The 15299-nt window shown below is 42.0% G+C and overlaps 1 protein-coding gene across 1 annotated transcript in view; it reads right to left on the bottom strand.

Annotated features, from left to right (window-relative positions):
• Positions 1-7387: 7387 nt before the first annotated feature.
• Positions 7388-15299, bottom strand: part of wdr48a (WD repeat domain 48a) — a 128043-nt gene continuing 120131 nt past the window's right edge. Inside the window, exons 17-19 of the mRNA XM_078536797.1 lie at positions 14441-14517; positions 9512-9704; positions 7388-8666 (exon numbers count right to left, since the gene is read on the bottom strand). Coding sequence (XP_078392923.1) covers positions 8571-8666; positions 9512-9704; positions 14441-14517 — 366 coding nt within the window. The 3' untranslated portion in view covers positions 7388-8570. The remainder of the gene's footprint in view (positions 8667-9511; positions 9705-14440; positions 14518-15299) is intronic.

Below are 15299 nucleotides of genomic sequence, written 5' to 3'. Positions count from 1 at the left end.
AATCCTCTAGTACCAGGGGTTTTCAGCAGATGATTACAAAGGGTGATTTGAGGATGGCATTCTGCAGTTCTGTCTCTCTGCTTCAAAATGGAAAAACTAATGACTTTACCTACCATATACCCAAGGATTTTTATTTCCCCCACCTGATTGCCTTGTGCAAAAATCTCAAGACCAAACTCCAGTCAATAGCAACCGGCAGAGTGACCAGCCAATCTGGTGGGCCTTGCTTTTCTTTGAATGGTCGCAGAATCTTTTGAGGTCTTGGCGTAACATCACTTTTAAAGGAACCTTGACAACGCAGCACTCCGTTTCTATTGCACTGGACTGCCAGTCCAAATTATGCACCCTGAATGGATCCGTATTCTCCCTGGAGCGGTGAGTGTGCTACACTTACAATGGAGCCACCTTACAAGACTGGTACCCAATAATTCGATTTTTATTGTTGCAACTACATTTGATGTCTTATTTGAACCATCTTATACAGGGAATCGCCAAGTCCCCTTATTAACATACTGGCATTGACTTCTGATAAAATTTAGTAAGGTGAAAACTCTTCCCCTTGATTTGGATTCTGAATCTATAAATAACCAAAAATGTGGCTAGACAGGTCAGACTGCTCTTCTTTGTGATCCTACCTCACCACACCTGAAGGGAAACCAGATCCTTGACTCTGATTGCTTTTTCTGTAATACAATTTCTCCTGTAAGCTTACATTGTCGTAAAGAAAGCACGTCTCAACTTCACCAATTCCTTCCCTCCCTACCACCCACCCCACCTCCCACCCCTCCACAAGAAGAAAAAAACACACAAAAGTACATAAACATTCTTTAAATTCAGAAATCTTAAAACATTTTAAACAAAGTTATTTATTTAACATGTGTAAATTTTGCACATTTGTCACTCTTTTGGTGTTGCACTATTCTGACAGGTTTCCAGTTAAATGTGCTGTGGATCAATCTGCTTTAATCACTGGCTAGCGATGCAACACAAGGCTGGTGGGAAGGTGAAATTTGAGTAGGTCAGAGTGTCACATGTAGGATAAATCCAGCAGAATGCTGAAACAGGAGGGCTTTCACCATACGACATAACATTGCAGCACGGGTGAAATACAGGAAGCAGGCAAAGCAAATAGACCTTCAATAATAATTTTGGCTGATTCCATTTGTGGAGGATGTGCAAAAACCAAATTATACTAGCGTTTCACTAATAAAGATCTTCATATACAGTAGTTGACAGAGATGCTGTGTGAATAGGTTTAGGTAATAAATATGACGACCATAAATGTCTATTCAAACCCTCCGGCAGTACTAGTTTTACGGGAGAAATACAGGACTGTTGATAAGGGATGGTTTATTAAACAAAACCCTGAAAATCAGACATCAAATCAAAATTCTGGAAATACACAGAAGATCCAGCGCAGGGAAAAAACAATTCCAGGTAAACGCTTCAGGTAACGATTCAGAGTCTCTGTGCAAACCTGTCAGATGCTGAGATTTGCTGTGCATTTCCAGCATTTTGTTAGTGCAATCCGTGATTTTGTTAATACATCCGTGATTTAACAGCTTCAGTTCTTTCTTTGATTAAATTGCAGGAAGTTCACAGTCAGCAGCATCTGGAGTACTAGGGGGCGGGGTTTAGTACATACGAAATAGAAGCAGAAGTAGGCCGTTTGGTCCTTTGAGCTTGCTCCACCATTCAATCAGATCATGGCTGGTCTGTTTGTGTTATGAATTCCACATTCCCATCTACCCCTAATAACAGGTTAATGTTTTCAGGTGGGAATCCTGATCAGTGCAGGCCAGTTCTGATAAAAGAGCCATACCCCAAACCGTAATCTATCTTTCCTTTTTCAGATGCGGACAGTGATTTAATTGCTTTCTCTGTTTTAAAACAAAATTTCGGCTCCCTGACATTCGGGGGTTTTTCATTTTAATCTCTTGATAATTACTTGGAAATGTCAATAACAAAACTGTCGTCAGCTCTTGGCTGATGGGGCTGTAATAATGGCTAACAGTAGGTGGGGTAGTAATTATTGGAAACTGGAAAGTAAAACAAGACTTGCCAAACCCTCTGTTTCCACCCATCACTCTCAAACGTACAATGCACTGTACTGGGCCCGCCAAAATTATTAATTAAAACAAATATTCAAAAGAAACCGTGCTTCCCCTCACACTCAAATATCAAACCCAGTGATCAACGCAAAAAGAAACCTAACATATCTCATCACTGGCCTACCTGCTGTGAAACTGGGTCAGTTTGGAGGTAAACAGTGCACAGCCACAGCCTTCTTCAGATGGCCTAGATTGAAAATACTGCCTGTAACCCGCTTCTGCTTAAACTTAATAAAATGAAATAGATAGGTTAACAAAGATGTAAAATTAACAATGTGATAAAAGAATTACAATATATTTAGTGATCCCCATCCCCCCCCACCGAGCGCTCTCAAAATACCTAAAAATTAGAGTTGTCAGAAGAGTAAAAATTACATGTCACAAACCTACCGTACTGGTGGCTTATCTGGCTGAGAATGTCAGTTCTGGGTTTTGGACTGACACCCCTCAGGAACTGCGTTTGAGGCAATCCAAAATCATTTCGCTTAAGGATGCCTGCCATTCCTTTGCTGCAGATAGGATATTCCCAGGACACGTAGGAGACCTTTTGACACAAAAGACAGGTGAGGATTGATTCTGCTGGACTTTCAGGGGTCCTTTCCTGCCCTGGTAACACAGGAGGTGGAGGTTTTAGAATGATCTGTTGCGCATCATCAAATAATGTCAAATAATTCCCAAATCTGAATTTTCATCCAAACTTTCTGTATCCTCTCCTGCGAAAATCTAAACTATCCTCCTTTGACAGCAACTCCAAACCCATGATGTGCACTACCTAGGAGGAGGGCAGCAAGTACATGGGAACATCACCTCCTCCAAGTGTAGAACTGAAAAGTAGGGAATTTATGCTAAATCTGTATTGAGCCTTGGATCTCGGAGTACAATTACATCAATCACTAAAAGTTGCACCACAAGTTAGCAAGGCCATAAAAAAAAGCAAACCAAGTACTAGGTTTTATTTCTAGAGGGATAAATTATACTAAAACTGAATCAAACCTCAATTAGACAACACTTTTGAGTACTGAATGCAGTTCTGGTCGCCATATTATAAAAAAGATATAGAGGTCTTGGAGAAGGTGCACGATGGTATCAGAAATGTGTGGGCAAACATATCAGGAAATGATTTACAGGCTGGGTCTCTTTACTCTTGTAAAAAAGGCAAAGGGTGACCTAGAGGTGTTTAAAACTACGAAAGGTTTTGATCGAGTGGTTACAGAGGGAATGTTTCCTCTTGTGGGTGGAGCATAACTAGAGGCTATCAACAGAAGATAGTCACCAGGAAATCCAATAGGGAATTCAGATGAACCTTCTTTACCCTAAGTGTGGTGAGTATGTGTAGTGTTTTTTTTAATTCATTCACGGGATGTGGGCTTCGCTGGCTGGGTCAGCATTTATTGCCCATCTCTAGTTGCCCTTGCGAAAGTGGTGGTGAGCTGCCTTCTTGAACCTTTGCAGTCCATGTGGTGTAGGTACACCCACAGTGCTGTAAGGAAGGGATTTCCAGGATTTTGACCCAGTGACAGTGAAGGAAAGGCAATATATTTCCAAGTCAGGATGGTGACTGACTTGGAGGGGAACTTCTGGGTGGAAGTGTTCCCATTTATCTGCTGCCCTTGTCCTTCTAGGTGATAGTGGATTTGAAAGGTGCTGTCTAAGGAGCCTTGGTGAATTCCTGTAGTCCATCTTGTAGATGGTACATACTGCTGCTACTGTGCGTCGGTGGTGGAGTGAGTGAATGTTTGAGGATGTGGTGCCAATCAAACGGGCTGCATTGTGCTGGGTGGTGTCAAGCTTCTTGAATATTGTGGCAAGTGGGGAGTATTCTGTCACACTCTTGACTTGTGCCTTGTAGGTGGTAGACCGCCTTTGGGGACTCAGGAGGTGAATTACTTGTCGCACGATTCCTAACCTCTGACCTGCTCTTGTAGCCACAGTATTTATATGGCTAGTCCAGTTCAGTTTCTGGTCAATGGTAACCCCCGGGATGTTGATAGTGGGGGATTCAGTGATGGTAATGCCATTGAACATCAAAGGGCGATGGTTAGGTTCTCTTTTGTTGGAGATGGCAATCGCCTACCCGGAGAGGCAGTGGCATATTGGTATTGTCACTGCTAGTATTCCAGAGACCCAGGGTAATGCTCTGGGGACCCGGGTTTGAATCCCACCATGGCTGATAGTGAAATTTGAATTCAATAAAAATCTGGAATTGAAAGTCTAATGATGACCACAAAACCATTGCCAACTGTCATAAAAACCCATCTGGTTCACGAATGCCCTTTAGGGAAGGAAATCTGCCATCCTCACCTGATTTAGCCCACATGTGACTCCAGACCCACAGCAATCTGATTGGCTGTTAAATGCCCTCTGAGCAAGGGCAATTAGGGATAGGTACTAAATGCTGGCCTAGCCATGAATGAATGAATAAACTTGTGTAGCACGAATGTTATTTGTCAGCCTAAGCCTGGATATTGTCCAGGTCTCGCTGCATTTGGACATGGACTGCTTCAGTATCTGAGGAGTTGCGAATAGTGCTGAACATTGAGCAATCATCAGCAAACATCCTCATTTCTGACTTTATGATGGAAGGTCATTGATGAAGCAGCTGAAGATGGTTGGGCTGAGAACACTACCCTGAGGAACTCCTGCAGTGATGTCCTGGAGCTGAGATGACTGACCTCCAACAACCACAATCACCTTCCTCTGTACTAGGTGTGACTCCAACCAGTGGAGTTTTCCCCGATTCCCATTACCAGGGCTCCTTGATGCCACACTCAGTAAAATGCTGCTTTGATGTCAAGGCAGTCACTCTCACCTCACCTCGGGAGCTCAGCTCTTCTGTCCATGTTTGAACCAAAGCTGTAATGAGGTCAGGAGCCAAGAAGCCCTGGCGGAACCCAACTGGGCATAGTGAGCAGGTTATTGCTAAGCAAGTGCCGCTTGATAGCACTGTTGATGACTCCTTCCATTACTTTACTGATGATGGAGAGTAGGCTGATGGGGCGGTAATTGGCCGGGTTGGATTTGTCCTTTTTATGTACAGGACATACCTGGGCAATTTTCCACATAACCGGGTAGATGCCAGTGTTGTAGCTGTACTGGAACAGCTTGGCTAGGAGTGTGGCAAGTTCTGAAGCACAAGTCTTCAGTACCATTGGTGGAATATTGACAGGGCCCATAGCCTTTGGAGTATCCAGTGCCTTCAGCCGTTTCTTGATGTCACATGGAGTGAATTGAATTGGCTGAAGACTGGCATCTGTGATGCTGGGGACCTCTGGAGGAGGCCGAGATGGATCATCCACTTGGCACTTCTGGCTGAAGATTGTAGCAAATGCTTCAGCCTTATCTTTTGCACTTATGTGCTGAGCTTCCCATCATTGAAGATGGGGATTTTTGTGGAGCTGTCTCCTCCAGGTTGAAGTGAACAGTATAGATGCATTTAACGGAAAGCTAGACACGGATATGAGGGAGAAGGGAATAGAAAGGGATAGAGCTAGATGAGGAAAGATGGGAGGAGGCTCAAGTGGAGCAATATGGCCAGGTTGAGCTGAATTGCCTTTTCCTGTGCATATAGCCTTTGCAATGTAATCCTATGTTCTCTGTCAAACTCACACACTGTCCCTCTTGAGACATATATTGCCCTTCCTTCTTTGTCACTGGATCAAAATCTTGGAGCTCCCTAACAGTTCTGTGGAGTAACTTCACCACGTGGACTGCAACAGTTCAAGACAGCAGTGGCTCACCATCTTCTCAAGAGCAACTAGGGGTGGGCAATAATTGCTGGCTTTGCTAGCAATACCATATCCAAAAAATACTGTTAAGCATGTTGCATGGAACAGAAGCAGTAGCTCTATTTTGGCATAAAGTAAATTTTACTGGACAGAAAAGGTGAAAAAGAAAATTGGCCACATGACTGAACAGTTTCATTAATGGGACCATTCCTCTGAACAGTCATAGCTCTACCTCTGGAACCCTGGAGATTACAATTGGAGATGTGAAATTGTTCATTCCTAAGTTAATTAATTCCAGAGTATCTGTTAAACAGTGTTCGATATTTTAAAAAAATTCAGATGAAAAAGATCCTAGTAGACGAACAGATAACTGGCAGTTACACTGACAAACCAGGCAGAAAATGGGAGCCTGCCTGGTTTTTTACATCCAATGCATTGTTCTTCCAATGATGGCACAGTACATTATAAAAAGGACAATATCCCCAAATATTCCATCCATTAATAAGTAGGAACCAACCTTGGGGGTCCAGAAAAAAATGTATGGAAAAAAAATGTCCCTTCCTATTGAGACACACAGGTTTGAATTTATCTAGCACCTTTCACAACCTCAGGGCCTCGCAAAGCATTTTACAGCTAAAGAAGTACTTGTGAATTACAGTCACATGTAATAAATGTGGCAGCTAATTCGCATACATCAAGGTCCCACAAACTGAAACGGGATAATTGTATATTAATGATGTTGGTTGAGGATTACATATTCCTGCCCTGTTGTTGTTCGAAATAGTGCCATGTACCATTAATGTCTGCTGAGAGGGCAAGTAGCCTCGATTTAACACTTCTGTGCAAGACTTTCCCAAAGCCGCTTTCACACCAGCCCTAAACTAGTGCCAGCGCTGAAGGTTTCTGTTGGACAGCTATGGTGCAGCCAGTGACAACTCAAGACTGGTCGCTTCAAACAGCCAGCTCAAAAATAAAAGGCCTCTGAGTGGGTCATCATAGCAAATCCGTTAAGTTTATACTGATGGATGGTGCTGTAGAGTACGCAAGCTCTTCAGACCAAGAGCTAAAATCGCAAGTACCTTTCCAAGGCTAACGTGATAGCAGTTTTTAATTATTCCTATGTAACTTGGGAGAATCAATTCAGGCCAGGAGGGTGAATTCTTACCCTGCCCTTTTGTATGAATGTCACTGTGACATTCATCATGATTTTATTTCCTTTCCATTCTTTTCTCTGTGAGGCGACTTCTAGTTTCAATATAGAAATGAGTTGGTGTGTATATATCAATGGGTAGAGGAAGACAACAGCAAAATCAAACTGGCATAAAATGGATCATTGCTTAAAAATGGCAATAACTTGCCTCTGCAGGATGAACTTATTTAACATTATTTTAAAAGTCCTGCAACTTGATTTCTCAAATTGGAAAGGTCTGGAAACCCAACAGCTATAATTTACAATATAAAATATGCAACAAAGTTCTGAGACAAGACATCACTAACAAAGGTATCCTGTCTGTTTTGCGTATCTAGTGTATTACATTGAAGGTACCACACTGATTTAAATATTACTTTATTTGAGCCTTAATGTTTCAACTCTGGATTTGAAGCATCCAAAAGGAATTAGCTTTGCAATCAACTACAAAGTCTCAAAGCTTTTTCTTAAAAAAAAGTTTTAAAAATCTTTTCTGTTCTTAGTAGGTGAATAAAAAAAAATCTTATTTACAACAAACTTCTCACAAGATAGGGTTTGGATGAAAGTGACTTACAGCCCATTAGATTTCTTCCTTTTAGAATATCAATCATACCAGGCCACCATTAGTTTGGCTTCAACCCATCCTGACGTAAAGAAATATATTCTGGCATCTGTCGTGAACCTGCCCTGTTAATCCTGAACTTGTGCCCTTGTGTCCTACTATCCAGGTTTAGTTCTCTTTCCAATTGAACTCTCTCTACAAGGTCCCCCTCTGACACATCAAAAGATTAACTTTTGACAGATGCAGCGCCACTAACTGAATTTAACAGAATAAAAGACAAGCTCAAGCAGCAAGAACAGTCAATCTGGGGCACAATTCACAAATATTAAGCACATTTAACTGGTACCTGGGGACACTGTTTGAGCTCAACACTAGTGATGAATCTGCTCTTTGCACATTCCCTTATCATTCTATTTGCCCGCCCCATTTCCCAAATGAACCAACAAGATTGGTGGCATTTATATGACATCTGTAAAGAAAACTGTGGAATGTATGGAAACAAGAATTTGCAGTGATGGATAACATCACATATAGTAAGGTGACAGCAGTAGCTGGTGTGGTGTCCATGCGGGAAATGTTTTTGTGTAGACCATGAGTTAGAAACAAATAAAGGACACCTACTGATGAAGCGGTTATGTCTATTATCTGGTTCATTTATCTATGCTTTGTACACTGGGCAGTGTATTCCCTGCCACACTATAAATCTACAATAATCTGCGCCCTGCCCATTCAAATTAAGACAGTGCACTGGGATTAAATTCAATTTACAATCTGCAATCTTCCTATATTGTATAGCACTTGAATTTTCCATATGATTTGACGTTTTTCTCCGTACTGGATTAAATCGGTCAGTGAGCTGGGGGGGGGCACTGTTACTGCTCTTTTAACCCAGTACAGGTAATGAGATTAGGTGCAGACAAGAAAGTTCAAAATAAGAGTATCGGCTTCTAGGAGTCAAGCCCTCTGCCATTCCTGATTAAACATCACGTCGACTTCTGCCGATAGTGAAGCGTCAGGTCCCCTCCACTCTTCCAGATGAAATGCTTCACTGTCCGCAGGTCCATGTTTGGATCAAGCACCTGTGGATTTAAGTTTGGAAGGTGTTTAGAATCAAAATATTTGAAGATGTTACCATGTAATGAGAATCACCAAATAAACCTCAAATACAGAACAGGGTGGGATGATTAACATGGAATCAACTGGGATCTTCAGGCATTCACTGCACGCTTGCATCCTCTTACGAGGAGAGAACAGTATGGCTTTTATGTAGCACCTTCGCCAAAGAAACTTCCCGAAGCACTTCACACAATAAATTACTCTCAGCATGTGAAGACTTATGTAAGCAGCGTGGTAAATATTCTGAGCCAACATCCCATTAACAGGTTGATTAATAACTGTGTCTTCTTTGGTGAGAGAATGAAGTGGCTAATATTGCCCTAAGAATTGGTCCCACATATCTTTAACTTCCATCTGATCCACAAAAGCAGGCAGATGGGACTCCACAACCACAGGGCAGCATCTCCTGACAATGTAGCACTCACTCTGATGGAGCTGTTGGTTCGGGGGTTAATTCTGGCTAGGTCACTGGAATTCCTCTGCTCTTCCTTGAATGTGCCATGGTACCTTTTACATCCAACCAAGAGGTTTGGGCGGGGGTGGGAGACGAGGAGGCAGGCGGACAGACCTTGATTAAAATCTCTCTGATTAAAGCTAGCACCTCCAGTAGTGCAGCACTCCCTCAGTACTGCAGCCTAGTGTCAGCCTACATCTTGTGTTCAAGTATCTGGAGTGGTTCTCCAACGCACAATCTCCTGACTCAGAGACAAGGATGCTACTACTGAGCCAATGCCGATACCTTATAGCACCATAACTATTGGCTTGAATGAGATTAACTAATTGAGAAGAGATTAGGGATCAAGCTAACCTGATCTTGACAAAGCAATTCAATCTTTTCCTCTGCCAGCACAGCAATGTCTTCTTCTTTGTCCTGCTCCCCGGGTTTCTCATTGTTTGAGGAGCTGGTTGTTTGTGATTCATTGTCCAGGTTGATGATCTTCTCGTAAACATGCTCCATCACCTTTCGAACCTGCAGCATGTCACTAGCCGACAAACGATCTCTGGAGAACGGTTAAGAGTTGGAGAGTCGGTAAGCATGATTGCAATATGATTCTCTGAATGCTGTTGGGAAGCAGAGCTTAACATATTAAATCAAATTCAGTCACAAAAAGGTCTTGGGTGCTAGAAATCAAAAAAGCAGCACAATGCGAAATTCACAGCAGACTAGTCAGCTTAAAAAAAATGATTTACATTTATATAGCACTTTCCATAACTTCAGGACCTTCCAAAGCACTTCACAGAATCACAGAATTTTAACAGCACAGAAGGAGGCTTTTGGCACATCATTTCTGTCATTAGAAAGATTCAAAATCAATAAGGAGGAAGTGTTGAATAGATTGTTGGTACTTAAAGGCACTGGGACCAGGTGAGATGCATCCAAGGATATTGAAGGAAGTGACAGTAGAAATTGCAGGGCACTTCGGTCTTCCCTAGACTCAGAGGACTGGAGAATTGCAAACATTACGCACTTGTTCAAAATAGATTGTAAGGAAAAGTCCAGCAATTACAGACCAGTCAGTTTAACTTCAGTGATGGGCAAGATTCTAGAAACAATTATTCAGGATAGAATTAGTAGTCACATGGAAAAATATGGGTTGATAAGGAACAGCCAGCATGGATTTCTAAAGGGGAAGTTATGTTTAAATAACTTGCTGGAGTTTTTTGAAGAGGTGACAGAAAAGGTCGATGAGGGTAATGCTGTTGATGTACAGGGACTTTCAAAAGACACAGTGCCACAGAACCGATTTGTGAGAAAAGTTATTGCTCATGGAATAAAATGGACAGTAGCAACATGGATACAAAATTGGCTGAAAAACAGGAAGCAGAGAGTAATGGTCAATGGATATTTTGAGCTGGAAGAAGGTTTGTTGTGGAGTTCCCCAGGGGTCGATATTGGGACCTTTGCTTTTCCTGATATATATTAATCATCTAGGTCTTGATGCGCAAGGTACAATTTCAAAGTTTGCGGGTGATACGAAACTTGGGAGTATTGTGAACTGCGGGGAGGATGGTGTGAAACTTCAAGAGGACATGGTCAAGTTGGTGGAGTGGGCAGATAGGTGGCAGATGAAGTTCGATGTGGAGAAGTGTGAGGTGATGCATTTTGATAGGAACAACATAGACAGGTAATATAAAATAACAGGTGGAATTTTGAAGGGGGTGAGGAAGCAGAAAGACGTGTGTATGTGTGCATAGATAGTGGCAGAATGGGTGGGGAGAGCAGTTAATACAGCATATAGTATCCTGGGCTTTATTAATAGGGGCATAGAGTACAAGAGCAGGGAGGTTATGCTGAATTTATATAAAACCCTCGTTAGACCTCAGCTGGAGTATTGTGTACAGTTTGGGGCACCATATTATAGGAAGGATGTGAACACACTGGGGAGAGTGCAGAGAGGTTTACAAGATTGGTCCCAGGGATGAGAAACTTCAGTTATGAGGATAGATTGGAGAAGTTGGGACTGTTCTGCTTCGAGAGGAGAAGGCTGACAGGAGACTTGATAGAAGTTTTCAAAATCATGAAGGGGCTGGACAGAGTAGACAGGGAGAAGCTGTTCCCACTCGTAAAAGGATCAAGAATGAGGGGGCACAGATTTAAAGCGATTGCAAAACAAGCAAATGTGACGTGAGAAAGAACTTTATCACACGAGTGGTTCGGGTCTGGAATGCACTGCCTGGAAGTGTGGTGGAGGCAGGTTCAATCGAGGCATTCAAGAGGGCATTAGATGTTTATTTGAATGGAAACAAGGTACAGGGGTACGGGGAAAAAGCAGGGCAATGGCACCAGGTCACAATGCTCATTTGGAGGGCCGGTGCAGACACGATGGGCCGAATGGCCTCCTGTGCCGTTAGGATTCTGAGATTCTGTGTCTGCACCGGCCTGCCTTTTCCCCATACCCCTGTACCTTGTTTCCATTCAAATAATCATCTAATGCCCTCTTGAATGCCTCGAGTGAACCTGCCTCCACCACACTTCCAGGCAGTGCATTCCAGATCCAAACCACTCATTGTGTGAAAAAGTTTTTTCTCATGTCACATTTGCTTCTTTTGCAAATCACTTTAAATCTGTGCCCTCTCGTTCTTAATTCTTTTACGAGCGGGAACAGCTTCTCCCTATCTACTCTGTCCAGCCCCCTCATGATTTTGAACATCTCTATCACATCTCCTCTTAGCTGCCTTCTCTCCAAGGAGAACAGTCCCAACCTCTCCAATCTATCCTCATAGCTGAAGTTTCTCATCCCTGAACCCGTTTTCGTAAACCCCTTCTGCACTCTCTCCAATGTGTTCACATCATTCCTATAATGTGGTGTCCAGAACTGTACATATTATTCCAGCCAAGGTCTAATGAGTGTCTTATATAAATTCAGTATAACCGCCCTGCTCTTGTACTCTATGCCCCTATTAATAAAGCCCCAGGTACTATATGCTTTACTAACAGCTCTCCCCACCTAACCTGCCACCTTCAATGATCTATGCATATATAAACCCAAGTCTTTCTGCTCCTGCACTCCCTTCAAAATTTCACCCCTTATTTTATGTCTGTCCATGTTCTCTCTTTCAAAATTCAACACTTCACACTTCTCTACATTGAACTTCATCTGCCACCTGTCTGCCCACTCCAAATTGTCTATGTCCTCTTGAAGTTCCACAACATCCTCCTCGCAGTTCACAATACTCCTAAAGTTCGTATCATCCGCAAACTTTGAAATTGTCCCCTACACACCAAGATCTAGATCATTAATATACATCAGGAAAAACAAGGATTCCAATACCGACCCCTGGGGAACTTCACACAATGAAGGGCCTTTGAAATATAGTCACTATTATAATGTGGGAAATGTGGCAGTCAATCAGCAAACTCCCAACGAACAGCAATGAGATGTACAGATAATCTGTTTTGGGATGTTGATTGAGGGACAAATATTGGGCAGATACCAGGGGAAACTCCTCCTGCTCTTTTTAAAAATAATGTCATGGGATCTTTTACACCCACCTGAGGGAGCAGATGGGACCTTGGTTTAATATTGCACCTGAAAGATGGCGCCTCTGACAGTGCAGTGCTCCCTCAGTATTGCAGCGGACTGACAGCTTAGATTTTTGTACTCAATTCTCTGGAGTGGGACTTGAACCCATGACCTTCTCACTCAGAAGCAATATTGCTTTCAACTGAGCCACAGCCAGAAGAAAGAACATTTAATAATTTAGGCCCCCGCCTCAATACACCTCCACTCAAAACTTCAACGCACTTTTTTACTCCCAGGTGCTGAGGGGTCAGCTGCCACTCCAGTTTTTAGGTGCTTAACAATCATATAGATTTCTTATATCAAATGAGATACGGAATAATATTTATTTACAGAAATGGAAAACAAACATTCACTTTTCACAGTGATTCCCATTTACTGTGCACAGCAGATACAGAAGATAAAGGAGGCCTTGCAGTGTGGCTCGCATAAAGTGAACAAAATAAAGCTGAGATCCCACGCTGCTGTGCACAACATTGATTCAAGTTGCTCAAACGTTTCTGCATCAAATCAGGATTGTTAGAAGCTTTCAGATTAAACTGATCAGTTTGCAAATCTCAAACCACAGCCTTGGGTCAGGAATTCAAATTAAAAAAAAAGACATAAACGTGATTGTATTTTTTAAACTGCTGCTGCTCCTGCGAGGTGAAACTTGGCAAAGCACTGTCTCTATTTTGTGAGCTCAGTACAAAGAACCCAATTATTGAGCACATTTTGTTCTTGGGATCAGTATTAAATTTACACAAGAAATGTTACAGCACAGAGCGCATCGAGTTGCATTGGGTCGCTGGAATCAGAATTAGCAGTTTGAGTTTACCTTGAGCGTTTGCAAATATATCGGAGTTAAAATATTCACTGGCCGTTAAAATTGTACACAGGTATATAATAGAATTAATACACTTTTTTTGCCTCTTGTATTACGAGCACAGCCATTGGGCAGTGACTTTTTGTGAGAAAAGTTTCATAAACAAAGATACAAAAACTTCAGTCATAATTCTCCATCATCCCTGTGAAGGCCTTTAAAAGGTATTAATAGCATGGCCTGATTTTATTTTTAAAGAGAGCTCAAGGAAGAATGTTAGTGCCCCTTAGAATGGGAGATCAATGGGCATTGGTGATAGCAAATAGTACCCATTAGAGAATGATCGTCCACACACATTCAGAATGGAGTAAGTCTGATGGCCTATTCCTCCTTCCAGGCAGTCCTTTCTAAGCAAGGATTCTCCAAGGCTTCATGACATTGGTTGTCGGGTTTATTTTTACCTGAACTGCCTTTTGATATTAGCACAGAGAAGTACCAGAAGAACACAAAGCACATTGAACACTTTAAAAGGAAAAACTTGCAGCTAATGCTGACAGTTAATCTTTTGTAAACAGTTTTCCCCAAACACTTATAATAGTCACATTAAACACTGAAAGGCTAAATGAAGTAGGATCAAGTTCAGCAAGTCTTTATACAACACCATTTTCGATCAGTACAGTATCACTTTACAAAATTCACCCCTTTGATAATTTAAGCACTATGTTCGATGTACAAACTCAACAGTCTTAAACTTTCATTTGCACATTCCCTCTGATCTAACTGAGGTCCAAAGAAGAAAAGATCCAAAAATGAAGAAAAAGAGACAATTGTTCTCAGCTTTAAAACAGCACAAATTATCAGCTTAGTGGAAATGAATATCGTTCTGAGGAGCTCTTTAATTACGCCTACTTACTTCTTAAGTGTCTTTGCTCCCGAAGAAGAATGAGGCTGCAGGTAGAATGGGATTTTGTTGAATTTGGGCATGTTTTTCTGCAAAAGAGTGTAAAAACATTAAGAGTGACATGAGGAATTGCAAACGTTATGCCCTTGTTCAAAAAAGGTTGTAAGGATAAACCCAGCAATAACAGGCCAGTCAGTTTAACTTCAGTGGTGGGGCAGCTTCTTGAAACTATTATTCGGGATAGAATTAACAGTCACATGGGAAAATGTGGGCTGATTAGGAAGAGCCAGCATGAATTTCTAAAGGGCAAATCGTGTTGAACTAACTTGCTGGAGTTTTTTGAAGAGGTAACAGAGAGGGTCGATGAGGGTAATGCTGTTGATGTGGTGTACGTGGGCTTTCAAAGGCCTTTGATACAGTGCCACACAACAGGAGAGGCAGTGGTATAGTGGTATTATCACTGGATAGGTGGGGACCCGGGTTTTTTATTGAATTCAATTAAAAAAAATTATGGAAATAAAAGTCTAATGATGACCACGAAACAATTGCCAATTGTCGTAAAAACCCATCTGGTTCACTAATGTCCTTCAGGGAAGGAAATCTGCCATCCTTACCTGGTCTGGCCTACATGTGACTTCAGACCCACAGCAATTTCTTTGAATCTTAAAAATGCCTTCAAAACAAGGGCAATTAGGGATGGGCAATCAATGCTGGCCTAGCCAGTGATGCCCACATCCCAAGAACGAATAAAAAAAAAGACTTGGAATAAAAGGGACAGTGGCAACGTGGATACAAACTTGGCTGAGTCATAGGACATGCAGAGTAATGGTCAATGAGTATTTTTTGGGCTGGAGGAAGGTTTGTATTGGAG

The sequence above is a fragment of the Cetorhinus maximus genome, chromosome 3, assembly GCF_964194155.1.
Source record: "Cetorhinus maximus chromosome 3, sCetMax3.hap1.1, whole genome shotgun sequence".
Lineage (NCBI taxonomy): Eukaryota > Metazoa > Chordata > Chondrichthyes > Lamniformes > Cetorhinidae > Cetorhinus > Cetorhinus maximus.
This window is presented reverse-complemented; position numbering and strand designations above follow the sequence as displayed.